Raw genomic sequence first — 15,417 nt, forward strand, 5'->3', positions numbered from 1 at the left:
TTAACAATCCTGAAGGCAGAGTGCTTGGAATCGTGTGAGATGGTGCTCTGGCATGAGCTGAGCCTGTCTGCGGCTTTCGGGATCTATCCCTTAGCCGTTTCCATGATATCGCATACCATATACTCTTAAGTGCATTATAATCCTCGCGGTTAAATGCCAACTCTGGTATCGCTTTATCAAAACATGTCGAGTAAGGTGTCATACGAATTGGAATACTAACCCCTCGCCAATTCTGGCGACGGGGTTAGCATTCCACCCTTCTAGAGGGACACGACATGCATGTAACCTATAACCCGGTTAAAAGTCAGACAGAGCCTTAGCATCCACAAAATGGATGCTGCCACCGAGACACAAGTCTGCCCTCCTGCTGCTGGGAGTCCTCCCAGAGCAGGAGATAAGGACAAAGGGTTTCCTGCCAGGGGCGGTGCCAGCACCGTCCCAGACAGGGTTTTGTGTATTGTAGGTAGGCTGGGCTTCAGAGGAAGGTGACTGCACGTGGCACCCCGGTGCTCACTGTGCATAGGCTGGCTTAAACCAGTTCCAGGGACACTCCAGACCCTGTGCTGGGGAAAAGCCCGCCAAGGAAGTGGGTGTAACCACCCCCCTCCTGGTCCCACCCCTATGGCAGGACTTAGTCGCGTGCCAGCCCCCTTTTCCAAGATAAAGGTAGAGACTGGCCCCCTTCCAGATCAGATCATCTTTGGAATCAAGATACCACTTTCCACGAAAGGACTTCCCGATTTCTTCCTCAAGATTCTCCCTTGTGGCTAAGGAGTAGTCACCCTGCATCCGCAGGCACCATCTAAGAACACTGCGGTCTGCTGCACGTCCTTCCTCCGGAATCCGACTGCCCAGCTCGACGAGACCCGGCTTCCCTGGCACCTCTGACCTCTACCCACCTCTACAGCACAGCTGAGAACCGTGGGTGCGACGAGACCTCGAGGGACCGGCCATCGCCAAGACTGCACGACTTCTGCACAGCAAGCCCACCGAGTAATTTCCTGGTGAGTGCTTTGGGGTCCGAGAAGCCCCCACCCTGAGCAGCTCCAGCACCGAAGAGCAGCCCCCCAGCATCTCCACGATCGGCGTGGGGCCCTTCTGCTTTCTGCTGCTCACCGCGTTGTTTGGCTACTAGCCCGCTGGCTTGTGGCCTTCCGAACGACGCCCGACGACAACACTGCTGCTGGTCTGGTTGCTCCAGACTGGCCCTTGCTTCCCTCCATCGGAGAAGTACCCTGGACCCTCCTGGTCCGGCTGAGACGCCATTTTAGGTCCACCGCGTGGGCCTTGCATTTGCCAAGACTTGTTGCCCAATCCTGGGTCCAGCGACGTCGACAGCAAGAACCTTCGTGGGACAGCTCGCACCTCCATCCTGGTCGCCGACAACGCCTCCTGGTCCGAGAGACTGCAGAGCCCAGCGGCGCCCACTCACCTGACTGCGGTGACTTCGCCCGGTGCCATCCTGGTGCCCACTTAATCACTGGCTAGTGATTCAAGAACTTGGTCCCCTCTGCTTTCAGGTTTCCTTCTTCCTTGATCCAGGCTTGGATCCATCGAACTTTTCTTCACTGGTCGCCTGCCAGCAACTTCTTCCTTCCAGGCTCCTGGTCCGGCACGAGGATTCCCGACGTCTTTTCAGACCTATGCAGCTGCAGCCCCTGGGCTAGGTAACTTCGGCACTTCGGTGTCCCAGCATAGCCTCACTATCCAAGGGTCAGGATCCACTGTCATTTTCTCCCTACCAGGTCGGGTTCGCCCGTTAACACTAACTTTGTGAATTCTAGCTCCCATAGACTTTGTCCCGCATCCCGCGTGAGAGTGCACACTCTGCACCCGAGTCCCCTGGGCCTCCTAGTAGTAATCTAACGATTCCCTAGTCAAGTCCTAGCGATTCCAAAGCCTATTAGTACTGTTACTTACCTGCTAGTAATTCGCATTCCACTTTTAGAGTATATGGTTTTTCGTGCCCCTCGGGCATTTGTCTATAACGTGCTAACTTAAGTATTTTCATAAGAGTTTTGTTGTGTGCTTAGCACCCTGTCCTCATAAAGAGTACAGGGTTGTTGTGATTCTAATAAATACATTGTTTATTTTCATAACACTTGTGTGGTGTCCTTTCACTGGGTGTTCAAGGGGTAATGTGATGGTAAAACAGCTGGCTTAACACGCCCTCTAGAGTCTTAGCCTTAGACTGCTCGTATCCATGCTACTAGGATAGCTGGTCTATAAGGTTGACTTACAACCAATCATCAATAAGGGTTGTTTGGACTGATATATAGTGATCACTAGAATAGTGAGCACTGCACATCAGGCAAACTTCTCACAGTGCTCCCTTTGAGCCTCTTCACAAATGTCCTATGAGGCTTCTGACTCTCTGTAGGAATCCAGGAGACATAAAGTTGAGTCAAAAGTAGTTTAATTGACAAGATCTACACAGCTTGTCATCTGCCACCATCTCTAGAGTGTACAGTTTCCTAAGTGTTGAATCATAACATTCCATCATGTACATGAAGAGGATGACATCATAAGCATAGTCAGCTGAGCAAGACAGCTGAGAAAGACAATTCACTTAAAGTGACCATGTACTAGGTTATGGAATATAACATACCTCCTTTCCTTCCAGCGAACAAAACAAAGTAAAGCAAAGGAAAAGATAAACAACTATTAAGTATTTATCATTTAACAAGAACAGCATTCATCTAAAATAGGAAAACAACAAAAATACAACACACAACTAAAATTGTTGTTGTATGATTCCAGTAAATTCTTGAAGCTGCATTTCAACTGATACTGGCGAGTAACCATTTTGTTACATCTAAGAATGTTCTGAAAGGACTACAGTTTCTAAGTTCATATTTAGCTACTGGTGTAGTTGATCTTCCCTGTGTAAATGACCTTAATTTTTTTATTTCAGGAATGCATGGTGAATAAATTCAAAAAAACATCTATGCGTAAGGCACAAACCGTCCAGAATGAAGCAGCCAATAGTTTACCAAAGAACATGATGGAAGGTAAGTCATTTTAATTTAATATGACACATTGTGAATAGATAATTTCATAAATTGGTAGTTATAGATTTTACTAGACTGCCCTAGTTTTTCCTAGTTTTTTGGATGTCGCTATCATTTAAGCAGCCATGTTTTACCTATATTTTCAATGACCACAGGAATGTGCCTACCTGTATGACAAATGCAAAAAGAATAATTGATGGATTCAAGCTAGCCTGGCTGATGAAGGGTGACATACCCTGAAACCGGTCCCAGGATGCTTGTTTCCAGTCCAACGAGGACCTGGCTTGGCAGTTTGGTCTGGACTGTTCCCATGAGGCACAGGGTCAAGACTGATTTGCATATGGCTGGGTCCAAACTGGGGTGGCGCAGTGGGCAAAAGAACGATGGATTTAACCCAGATCTCTTGACTTGGTGAGAATGTCTGTATTATTCAGCATTCCGTCCATTTGTTGCGGTTACACTACCTGTATGTCAAATATGCAGAATGTGGCTGGTTTTGTTAATGGAATTTTATGTACGAGGCATGTGTGCTGTAGATACACATGCTATGCATATTCCTGCCATCTAGTGTTGGGTCCGGATGTTTGCAAATAGTTTTTCTTAGAAGTCTTTTACAGTCACAAGGTAAGGGGACTGTAGGAAGGTAGATCCCTGACTATGGTTGCCCCCAACTTTTTGCCTGGTGTTTTGCTAGTTTTCTGACTTAGTTGACCTGGGGCCCTGCTATTCAGGACCCCAGGCCCACTGCTCTCTCTGTTAAAATGGATTCCATGTACCTTAGGTACATATCTAATTGGATGCTGAGTCACCTTATCAGTCCCTGTACAGTGTACCTTAGGTACCCAGGGCATAGGTGTACCCAGGGCCTACCAGGGGCTGCAGCATGTATTATGCCACCCCTGGCTGGCCATCCAAATCTGACACAACTGGCTGCACGACAGCTGGGGCAAGGTGGTGTAATCACCCTTTGCTTTAGATATAGTATACCTATATCTAAACCTAAAATGGACACATATATTCCTATCAGTCACTCCTATGGCAGGCCTTAACAATCCTGAAGGCAGAGTGCGTGGAATAATGTGAAATGGTGCTCTGGCATGAGCTGAGCCCGTTTGCAGCTTGCGGAACCAAGTCCTAATAGCTGTTGCATGATAACGCTATACCATATACCTCACGGTCATATGCTAACTTTGGTATAACATTATCAAAACATGTCGACTAAGGTGTCATACGAATTCGAATACTAACCCCTCGCCAATTCTGGCGACGGGGTTAGCATTCCACCCTTCTAGAGGGACACGACATGTTGGTAACCTGTAACCCCGGTTAAAGTCAGACATAGCCTCAGCTCCACAAGATGGATGCTGCCACCGAGACACAAGTCTGCCCTCCTGTTGCTGGGAGTCCTCCCAGCGCAGGAGGCAAGGACAAAGGGTTTCCTGTCAGGGGCGGTGCCAGCACCGTCCCAGACAGGATTTTGTGTATCCTAGGTAGGCAGGGCTTTAGAGGAAGGTGACTGCAAGTGGCATCCCGGTGCTCACTATGCATAGGCCGGCTTGAACCAGTTCCAGGGGCACACCAGCCCCGGAGCTGGGGAAAAGCCCGCCAAAGGAGAGGGGTGTAACCACCCCCTTCTAGTCCCACCCATAGGGCAGGACTTAGTCGCGTGCCAGCCCCCTTTTGCATGATAAAGGTAGGAGCAGGCCCCCTTCCAAATTAGATCAATCTTTGAATCCTGAACCGACTTTCTACGAGAGGAACTCAAGACTCTTCCTAAGATTTCTCCCTTGTGACTAAGGAGTAGTCACCCTGCAGCAGCAGGCACCCCCCAAGCATCGCGGTCTGCTGTAAGTCTCTCCTCCGGATCAAGATTGCCCAGCTCGACGAGAACCGGCTTCCCTGGCACCTCTGACCTCAACCTACATCTTCAGCCCAGCTGAGACCCGTGGGTGCGACGAGACCTCGAGGGACCGGCCATCATCAAGACTGCACGACGCTTGTCCAGCACGACCACCGAGTGACCCTCGACTGAGTGCTTTGGGGTAAGAGAAGCCCCGACCCTGAGCAGCTCCAGCACCGAAGTTCAGCCCCCCTGCATCCACGAGATCTGCGTGGGGCCCTTCTGCTCTTTGCTGCTCACCGCGTTGTCCAGGTCACTTGCCCGTTGGCTAGTGGCCCTTTTACGACGCTTCACGACGACAAACACCGCTGGTCTGGTTGCTCCAGACTAGCCCCTGCTCCCCTCCAACAGAGGAGCACCCTGGACCCTCCTGGTCCACTCCAGACTCCATTTTAAGTCCACCACGTGGGCTTGCATTTGCCAAGACTTGTTGCCCCAATCCTGGGTCCAGCGACGTCGACAGCAGACACCTTCGTGGGACAGCTCGCACCTCCATCCTGGTCGCCGACAACGCCTCCTGGTCCGAGAGACTGCAGAGCCCAGCAGCGCCCACTCACCTCGTCGAGGTGACTTCGTCCGGTGCCATCCTGGTGCCCCCCTAAATCACTGGCTAGTGATTCAGAACTTGGTCCCCTCGGCTTACAGGTCTTCTTCTTCCCTGATCCAGGCTTGGATCACCACGAACTTCTTCACTGGCCGCCTGCCAGCAACTTCTTTCTTCAGGCTCCTGGTTCGTCAACGAGGGTTTCCGACGCCACTTGAACCCTATGCAGCCGCAGCCCCTGGGCTAGGTAAACAGAGTACTCCGGTGCTCCAGCGTAGTCCAACACTCTAAGTGTCCGGATCCACTTTCGTTTTCGACTTACCTAGTCGGGTTCGCCAGAGAACAGTAACTTTGTCTTTACTAGCCTCCATAGACTTTTTCCCGCCTTACGCGTGAGAGTTCCCACTCTGCACACGACGTCCCTAGGCCTCCTGCTTGTAATCTAAAGGTTCAGTAGTCCAGTCCTAGCGATTCTAAAGCCTATGAGAATAGTACTTACCTGCTAGTAATTTCGCATTCCACTTCTTGTGTATATGGTTTTTCGTGCCCCTCGGGCATTTGTGTAAATTGTGCGACTTTAAGTATTTTCGTAAGAGTTTTGTTGTGTGCTTAGCTCCCTGTCTCATAAAGAGCCAGGGTAGTCTTGTTAGAAATAAATATACGTTATTTTCATAACAACTTGTGTGGTGTCCTTTCACTTGGTGTTCAAGGGGTATATGTGATGGCTTAACACGCCCTCTCGAGTCTTAGCCTTAGACTGCTCGTATCCATGCAACCAGGATAGCTGGTCTATAAGGTTGACTTACAACCAATCATCAATAAGGGTTGTCTGGACTGATACATAGTGATCACTAGAATAGTGAGCACTGCATATCAGGCCAACTTCTCACAGGGACGCCTTCTTTTGGTGCTAATGTGCATTGGCATCGACTCCGTTGTAAAATTTTCTTTCAAGCTTCGGGTTCGGTTTGCAGTGCTCTCGTTCAAAACTGTTCTTCAGGATCCCCTCTGTGCGCCACCCACTGTACCCTCATCTGTATTTCGTACATGCTTCACCATTCTCCACGTGTAAAAAAAAAAAAAAAAAATAGGAAAACTGTCTTTGGTCGAAGACATCGTCGGCGGCCCTAGTGCCGAGGGGGGTAGGCCGACTTCCACTCTGTTCCGTATTATCCAGTCTTCTGCCAAAGGAACGGCTCCGTTTCAATTTTGTCCTTTGTGCCACTCCAAGTATCCATGCACCAACCTGCTTAAAGTCTGCAGCTTGTCTCTCACCGGAGCACAAGGAAGAAGATTGCGACGCTTGTTGATCGTTCGGATCGAAGAAGACTTTGTGGGATCGCCTGGTTAGAAGCACAGACATGAAACTGCAGACCATTGAACACACCCCGGATATCTTCAGAGAAGATACAGAGCATGAAGAAATGGAGGCATCGGCAGCGGAAGAGGAGGCGGTCTTCTCTACTCAAGAATCTGACTAGGAACTGGAAATCGAGCTAAAGTCCGAAGACATTCCAGCAAAACAGGGTTTAATGAGTATCAAAGCCCCTTTGCCCCCTCCAACCTTAATCCATCAAACAAAAGGCTTCTGGGCCACCACTGCCTTCTGGCCATGGTCGGCACAGAGAGACTTCTTCAAACGCCCCGCCCTCTGGCTCAGCAATGAAATACAGTCAAGCCTTCCGGCTCGGGACCAAATCTGAAAAACTACTTTCAGCTCTAAAGGATTTAAAGGACAGGGCCAGCTCAGCACTAAAAAATGTAGGCGCCGAAAACACAGGTGCTCAACCTAGGCCTCTAGAATTGATCCTGGAGATTATGCAGGAAAAGCTGAATCGATAAGCAGAATTAAATCTACATTATTCCAGACACTGCACACATACTAGCATAAAATGTCATACCTTCCAAAAGGAACATTCTGTTCGAGGCATATGGGCTGCAGATGGTACATTTATGAATAGATCGCCATCTGGTGTTGGGCTCGGATGATTGCACTTTGTTTTTCTTCTGGAGAAGTCTTTGTCGTCATAGGTGACTCCTCCTCTCGGTGTTAGTGCGCATGGGCATCGGCTCCATCCTTAGATTGTTTTTTTCCGCCATCGGGTTCGGATGAGGATCGAAGCGCTCCGGACCGACTTCAACAAAGAAGGTTATAACCGGCGCGTATTCCTTTCCAAATCGACGGTATCGTTATCGAACGCGACTTCACTCCATACCGACGCGATTCGAAGGACGACGACTACGAGAAACTCGACGTAGTCCAGCCCGGGGTCCATGGAAAGGACTCCATTCAAAAAATGTCCAACGTGTGGTGCTAAGTTCCCACACAAGGACCTACACGAAGTGTGCAACCTCTGCTTGTCCCCTGAATACGAATCCAGGGACTGTGAGGCCTGTGCAGCGTTCTCGTCAAAGTCGACGATTAGAAACCGTCGAGCCCGAAGACACGAGGTATCGAGAATGCAGTCACAAGCAATCCCGGAGCTGTTCGAGGACCAGCAACCAGAAGAGGAGGAAGAAGAGGCCGACGAGGCGGGGTCAGAAGCGGACGAGTCCGACGTCGAGGAAATCGACATCCAACAAACCGTGAGTGACGACGTCCCTTTACCGAAAAACAGACCCCGCACGGTGTCGACCCCGCCCTCGAGCCCGGTCAGACAACCGAAAAAAGTTTCCAACGCCCCGCCTTCGAGCCCGGCAACGAAACAGAAACCGAAACACTCGGTCCCCCATCATAGTGGTTCCGGTTCCGATAAACCAACCACATCGACATCGAAGCACCAGGTCAAGGAAAGCTCGAAGTCGAAGCAGTCCATGTCGACACCGAAGCACGCTTCGGCGCCGAAAACACCCTCGACACCGGGGACATCTTCGATACCGAAGAAGTCGGATCCGAACAAAACTTCGGCACCGAAAATACAAATGGACATTTCAAAGAAAAGACACCTTTCGGAACCGAAAACTGCGGTACCGACACAGGAACACGGAACGGATCCTAAACAAAAGACTTTGTTTATTGACCCAAAGACTGGCAAAGTAGTCACAGAGCTACCTAAAAAGAGGAAACATGAACATTTGGACGACAAGGCTCATCCAAAGAAGAGAACAATGGGGACGAATACAACTCCTCCCCCTTCTCCCAAACCTCACACACCATCTTCGCCTATTCCTCACAATAGGCCAGATATTCCTCCCACACGTCCATCTACACCTACAACAGATGGAGAAAGTGACACAGGGGAGGGGGGACACCCTGGGGATGATGAGGACACAATCCCAGAGGAGGCAGACCCATGGGAGGAGTATAATGTGGGATCAGGTAATGATACCGACCTTGAGTCATATCCCTCAAAACCTTCACCTCCTGATGACAATACTGGGTTTGCACAACTCATTACTAGAGCAGCAACATTTCATAAGGTAGACCTACATACAGAACCTCTAGTACAGGACTTCTTATTAGAGACACTACCTACTGCACAAAGAACATCAGGAACACTACCAATGCTAAAAGGCCTTCTCAGTCATACATCAGAGATATTCAAAGACCCAGTGAGGGCTAGGGTATTGAACCCAAGAATTGATAAAAAATATAGGGCAGCTCCAAAAGACCCAATATACATTAAGGGACAAATTCCTCTAGACTCACTAGTGGTCACAAACGCTCGCAAGAGAGCAAACTCTTTATCTACGGGAGAAGCGCCACCTCCTGACAAGGAGTCTAAACTAATAGATGCCTCTGGCAAGAGAGTAGCATCTCAAGCGGCAAACAGTTGGCGCATAGCTAATACGCAAGCACTACTTGCAAGGTATGACAGAGCGCATTATGATGAGTTAGAAACACTCATCAAACATCTCCCTAAAGAACATCAAAAGAGAGCTGATCAACTTATACAAGAAGGGAAGTTAATTACTAACACTTCAATAAAGTGCGCCCTAGACGCGGCAGAGACTGCGGCAAGGTCGACAAATACAAGCATCATGCTAAGGAGACATGCATGGCTCAGAGTGTCAGGATTCAAACAAGAGGTACAAACCTCGTTACTTAATCAACCTTTTGATGGGAAAACACTTTTTGGCACAGGGACAGATGAGGCCCTAGAAAAAATGAAAAAGGATACAGAAACGGCTAAATCAATGGGAGCATTGCAGCAGCCGACACAAAGAGGTTCCTTTCGTAGATCCACCTATAGAGGAGGATCCAAAAGTACAGGTACAAACCAACAGCAAACCTCTTTTACACCTACATCACCCAGAGGTAATTCTAGAGGTGGATACAGGGGTAACAACAACAAGGGTAGAGGTCGCGGAAACAACAACAACCGCAACTCTCCAACCCCAAAACAGTGACTTCATAGAGCTTCCCCCAGACCATATAACACCGGTAGGGGGACGCCTATCACAGTTCCTACCTGTCTGGGAAAACATCACATCAGACAAGTGGGTAAGACAAATTATCCAACATGGTTATTGCCTAGAACTCACAGCTACCCCACCAAACATCCCCCCCAAACAGCGTCCAATGAAACAAGATCACCTGACACTGTTAAAACAGGAAGTAATATCACTGCTAGAAAAGCATGCCATAGAGAAGGTTCCACAGCACCAACAGGGAACAGGAGTATACTCCCTATACTTCCTAATCCCCAAAAAGGACGGGTCTCTAAGGCCAATACTGGACCTAAGACCTCTCAACGCATACATAAATTCGGAACATTTCCACATGGTCACGCTCCAACAAGTACTTCCTTTACTGAAGAAAGGGGACTTTCTTTCTACACTGGATCTAAAAGACGCTTACTTTCATATCCCTATTCACAAAGCCCACAGGAAATACCTCAGGTTTGTGGTAGAAGGACAACATTATCAGTTCAAAGTCCTCCCATTTGGTGTCACGACGGCACCAAGGGTGTTCACAAAATGCCTGGCAGTGGTAGCAGCTCACCTAAGAAGACAACAAATTCATGTCTTCCCATACTTGGACGACTGGCTAATAAAAGCCAGGTCGCAAGAGGAGTGTCTGCAACACACACAAAAGACAATTCAGCTACTACACCAGCTAGGGTTCACGGTGAACTACACAAAGTCACACCTACAACCAAACAAAGTTCAACAATATCTGGGGGCTACCATAGACACAGAAAAAGCCAAGGTGTACCCCAACCCAATAAGAGTCCAAGCAATGCTTACAATCATTCAGAGATTTCAGCCACAACACTCACTAGCAGCAAGAGTGTTCATGCAGCTACTAGGCATGATGTCATCCTGCATACTGCTAATACCATATGCAAAACTACAAATGCGTCCGCTACAAGAATGCTTAGCGACACAGTGGAATCAGGCTCAAGGACAGATTACGGATCTGGTGTTGGTAGACGACCGCACACACCGCTCTCTGAAGTGGTGGAACAGAACAAACATTACCAAGGGGCGGTCGTTCCTAGAGCCAATTCCACAGGTGACAATAACAGCAGACGCATCGCTCACCGGATGGGGAGCACATATGGACAAATACACAGTACAAGGAAGGTGGAGTGTGCAGGAAAAAACACTGCACATCAACTATCTAGAACTACTGGCAGTGTTTCTAGCATTGAAAGCCTTTCAGATACATGTTATCCACAAAGCAGTCCTGATCAGAACAGACAACATGACAGCAATGTATTATATTCAAAAACAGGGGGGGACGCACTCTCTCCAATTATCCAGACTAGCACAGGAGATTTGGAGATGGGCCATTCCTCAAAACATCTATCTGTTAGCCGAACACCTACCAGGAGTTCAAAACCAGATAGCAGACATCTTAAGCAGACAGTCGGAACAAATACACGAATGGGAACTGCACCAACAAATACTGCAGCCATTCTTCCAAAGATGGGGACAACCAGAGATAGACCTATTTGCCACTCATCAGAACGCAAAATGCCAAAGCTTCGCGTCCAGGTACCCACATCACCTGTCGCAGGGCAATGCGTTATGGATAAATTGGTCCAACAAATTTGCATACGCTTTTCCCCCTCTCCCACTAATCCCATTAGTGGTCAGGAAACTGCAACAACATTCAATGACCATGATACTAGTAGCACCCACGTGGGCAAGACAGCCGTGGTTCACCACGCTCCTGCAACTCTCACAAGTGCCACATCAAAAGCTACGAATTCTACCCATGCACCTTACACAGAACCATGGAGAGATAATGCACCCAGATCCAACTCAATTGAACTTAGCGATCTGGCTCCTGAAATCCTAGAATTTGGGTACTTAGATCTCCCCCCAAATTGCATGGAAATAATTAAACAAGCGAGACGTCCAACCACCAGAGCATGCTATGCAGCTAAGTGGAAGAGGTTTGCTATACACTGCACTAATAACAATATCAACCCTCTAGACGTATCAACAAGGGAGATTATTTGCTACTTGTTACACTTACAGCAATGTAATCTAGCGTACACATGTATCAGAGTACATCTAGCAGCTATAGCGGCATACCTACAAAACAGGCAGCGCATATCACTGTTCAGAGTACCAGCGATAAAAGCATTCATGGAAGGTCTTAAAAGAGTCATTCCACCAAGATTACCACCTTCCCCAGTCTGGAACCTCAACGTAGTACTCACCAGACTAATGGGACCACCCTTCGAACCTATGCATAGGTGCGAAATACAATTCCTTACATGGAAGGTGGCATTCCTTATAGCCATTACCTCACTCAGAAGAGTAAGCGAGTTACAGGCATTAACAATACAAGAACCATTCCCACAGATACACCAGAATAAAGTGGTTCTTAGAACAAACCCAAAGTTCTTGCCTAAAGTAATTTCAGCATTCCACATCAATCAGCCAGTGGAATTACCAGTCTTCTTTCCAAAGCCACAGACGGTGGCAGAAAGGGCTCTACATACACTAGATGTTAAAAGAGCCATTTCATACTACATAGAAAGAACACAAGACTTCAGGAAAACTAAACTATTTGTAGCATTTTCCCCAACACATAAGGGCAATCCTATCTCTAAAGCAGGCATCGCAAGATGGATTGTAAGATGTATACAAATATGTTACATTAAAGCAAAGAGAACATTAACTGTTCCTCCTAGAGCTCATTCCACAAGAAAACTAGGAGCATCTATGGCATTCTTAGGGAACATTCCCCTAGATGACATATGTAGAGCAGCAACTTGGTCTACACCACATACATTCACAAAGCACTACTGTGTTGATGTACAGGCTGCACAACAAGCCAGAGTGGGCCAAGCTGTATTAAAAACTCTATTTCAGACAGTTGCGACAGACACTGGTGACCACCGCTAGGGAGGTAACTGCTGTACAATCTATTCATAAATGTACCATCTGCAGCCCATATGCCTCGAACGGAATATGCTACTTACCAGTATGCATCTGTTCTTGGCATAGAGGGCTGCAGAGTGGTACATGCCCTCCCTGCCTCCCCGGAAACCTGTGTCTGTCCCAACATTATCTTATTTAGATACATTTACATGGGCATATCTTTATGTACTACACTACACTACTCCATCTAACCCTACTATGGCAAAACAATCTAAGGATGGAGCCGATGCCCATGCGCACTAACACCGAGAGGAGGAGTCACCTATGACGACAAAGACTTCTCCAGAAGAAAAACAAAGTGCAATCATCCGAGCCCAACACCAGATGGCGATCTATTCATAAATGTACCACTCTGCAGCCCTCTATGCCAAGAACAGATGCATACTGGTAAGTAGCATATTCCTTCAGAGGATATAAGTTACAAAAGAAAAAGGACATGGCTACAAGCCCTATCCACCCTGTTCCTCAAACCCCTCTACCATCTTCACCACTAGGCCCAGACCCTTTAGACGTTACACCACAGGGTTCTCCACACACACAGCCTAATATTGATTATATGGGTGACGATAGTCCACCACCAATGGGCCCGCGGAATGATTAGAACATTGATCCTCTAATGGATAAGGATCCTGACCTATACCCTTCAAAGCAATCGCCTCCTGATGACAACACAGCATACCAGGAGTTAATTGCCAAAGCTGCATCATACCATAGGGTTACACTACATAAGGAATCTTTAGAGAAGGATTTTGTATTTGAAACTTAAGGAACATCACATATGACGTCACAATCTTTACCTAAGAAAAGAAAATCTCCGGCCACCAACCCGAGAGGGACCTAGAGGTCCATAAGAAAAGAAGACTTGAAGGAATGGCAGTGCACCTACAAAAGAAGGACTTCGATGCCTCACTGAAAGATTTTTGAATCCCGAAAACTGGTGGGCGATCCAGAGTACGTCCACTCTGAAGAGGCAAGACGTCGAACGAGAGTTAGAAGGGATCTCTGACTCTCGGCTGACAACAGAACCTCGAGGCGAAAAACCTGCGGAGTACGGAGACCTACCTGAAGAGGAGGAAAACTCAGAAAAGTTCAAGGAAGAGTGGAACGACCTTGACACGAAGAAGAGATTTGCAGCTACCCGTCGTAAGCTTCACTTCCAGATGACATAGCTTTCTACAATGACCTTGTCAAAAGGGCAGCAAATCAATTTAGAGTACCCTTAGAGGAGGAAAAAGGGAACACATGTCTCTTACTAGAAACCCTGGCACCAGCTTCAAGAGGAACACAATTCCTGCCTATGCTGCCAAGTATCCTGGACCAAGGCAAAGAGGCATTCAAAGAACCAGCTTCAAACAAAGAGTAAACCCCAGAGTAGAGAGAAAGTACAAATCTTCCCTTGTCAAAAGACCCAAAATATATTCAGGGAAGTACAGTACCTGACTCTATTATTGTCACCACAGCCAGGAGGAGAGCCAATGCAGTCTCCAAAACAAGGCCACCACCTGAAAAGGAAAGTAAGAGGATGTGCATGGTGGGGAGGAGAATGGAAAAAGAGGCAGCAACACAGTGGTACATTGCCAACTCTAATGCCCTGTTAAACAGATATGGCCACTAACATTGGGATGAAATAGAAAAGTTGCTGAACAAACTCCAGAGGAGGACAAAAAGAGGCCAAGATATATTGTCCAAGAAAGGAAAAATGTGGCTAACACCTGCCTAAAGTCAGCCCTAGGTGCAGCAGATACTGCAAGCAGGCAGCTGTGCCAGGAACCACCCTCAGAAAGCATGCCTGGCTCAATGTCTGGCTTTCAACAAGGTTAGACATCAATTATCAGCAGACCATTCAACGGAGAAGCTCTGTTTGGCAAGGAAATGGATGACTCCCTTCAGCAAATTAGAAACGACCATGAAACCACAATGGCAATGGGGGCCTTACAGCAAAGAGGTTATTTTAATAGAGGAGGTTTCTCTAACAGAAAACCACAGGTAGAGACACCTTTGGTCAAGGACAGCTGATTCCACAACAATCTCAGGGACAGAACCCAAAACCAACAGATGGGTCAACAGTCTAGCTACTAAGGTTGGCAACAACCGCAGCGGACCTCAAACATATTACTGTCAAAACAGCCTTAGCTGAAAAAAACACCTTTCCACATTTTTGTGTGAAATCGTCGTGCTACCCCACAGCGTTGCCCTCAGTCTCCCTAGTAAAATGATACCTCACTTGTGTGGGTGGGGCAAAAGGCCTGTGACTGGGAAGAGCCCAAAGCACTGGTAAATCTAAGCGCAACATTTATTTTAAAATAAGTTTTTGCCAATTTTGCGCTGGACACCCACACAAGTGTGGTGTCCTTTCCCTCAGGAGACTGAGGGTAACACTGTGGGGTAGGACATTTTTCCCGGCACGGTGATACCACACAAATATGTGGAAAATGTGGAGTTTTTCAGCTAAATTTGAGGTTTGCATGGGATTCTACGTAGGAAACCGTCGGGGGGGGGGGGGGATCCACTCAAGCCATACCTCGCTGGACACCCCCTGGTGTCTAGTTTCCAGAAATGTGTGGGTTTGGTAGTCTCCCAAGATGGCTGCCGAGCCCTGGGCCCAAAACCCAGGTGAC

General features: G+C 47.9%; 1 protein-coding gene across 1 annotated transcript in view; it reads left to right on the forward strand.

Annotated features, from left to right (window-relative positions):
* Positions 1 to 15,417, forward strand: part of LOC144756356 (DBIRD complex subunit ZNF326-like) — a 254,068-nt gene that overhangs the window by 119,245 nt on the left and 119,406 nt on the right. The window contains exon 7 of the mRNA XM_078646121.1: positions 2,915 to 3,011. Within this exon, the coding sequence (XP_078502247.1) occupies positions 2,915 to 3,011 (97 nt within the window). The remainder of the gene's footprint in view (positions 1 to 2,914; positions 3,012 to 15,417) is intronic.

This window comes from Lissotriton helveticus, chromosome 1_1 (assembly GCF_964261635.1).
Source record: "Lissotriton helveticus chromosome 1_1, aLisHel1.1, whole genome shotgun sequence".
NCBI lineage: Eukaryota > Metazoa > Chordata > Amphibia > Caudata > Salamandridae > Lissotriton > Lissotriton helveticus.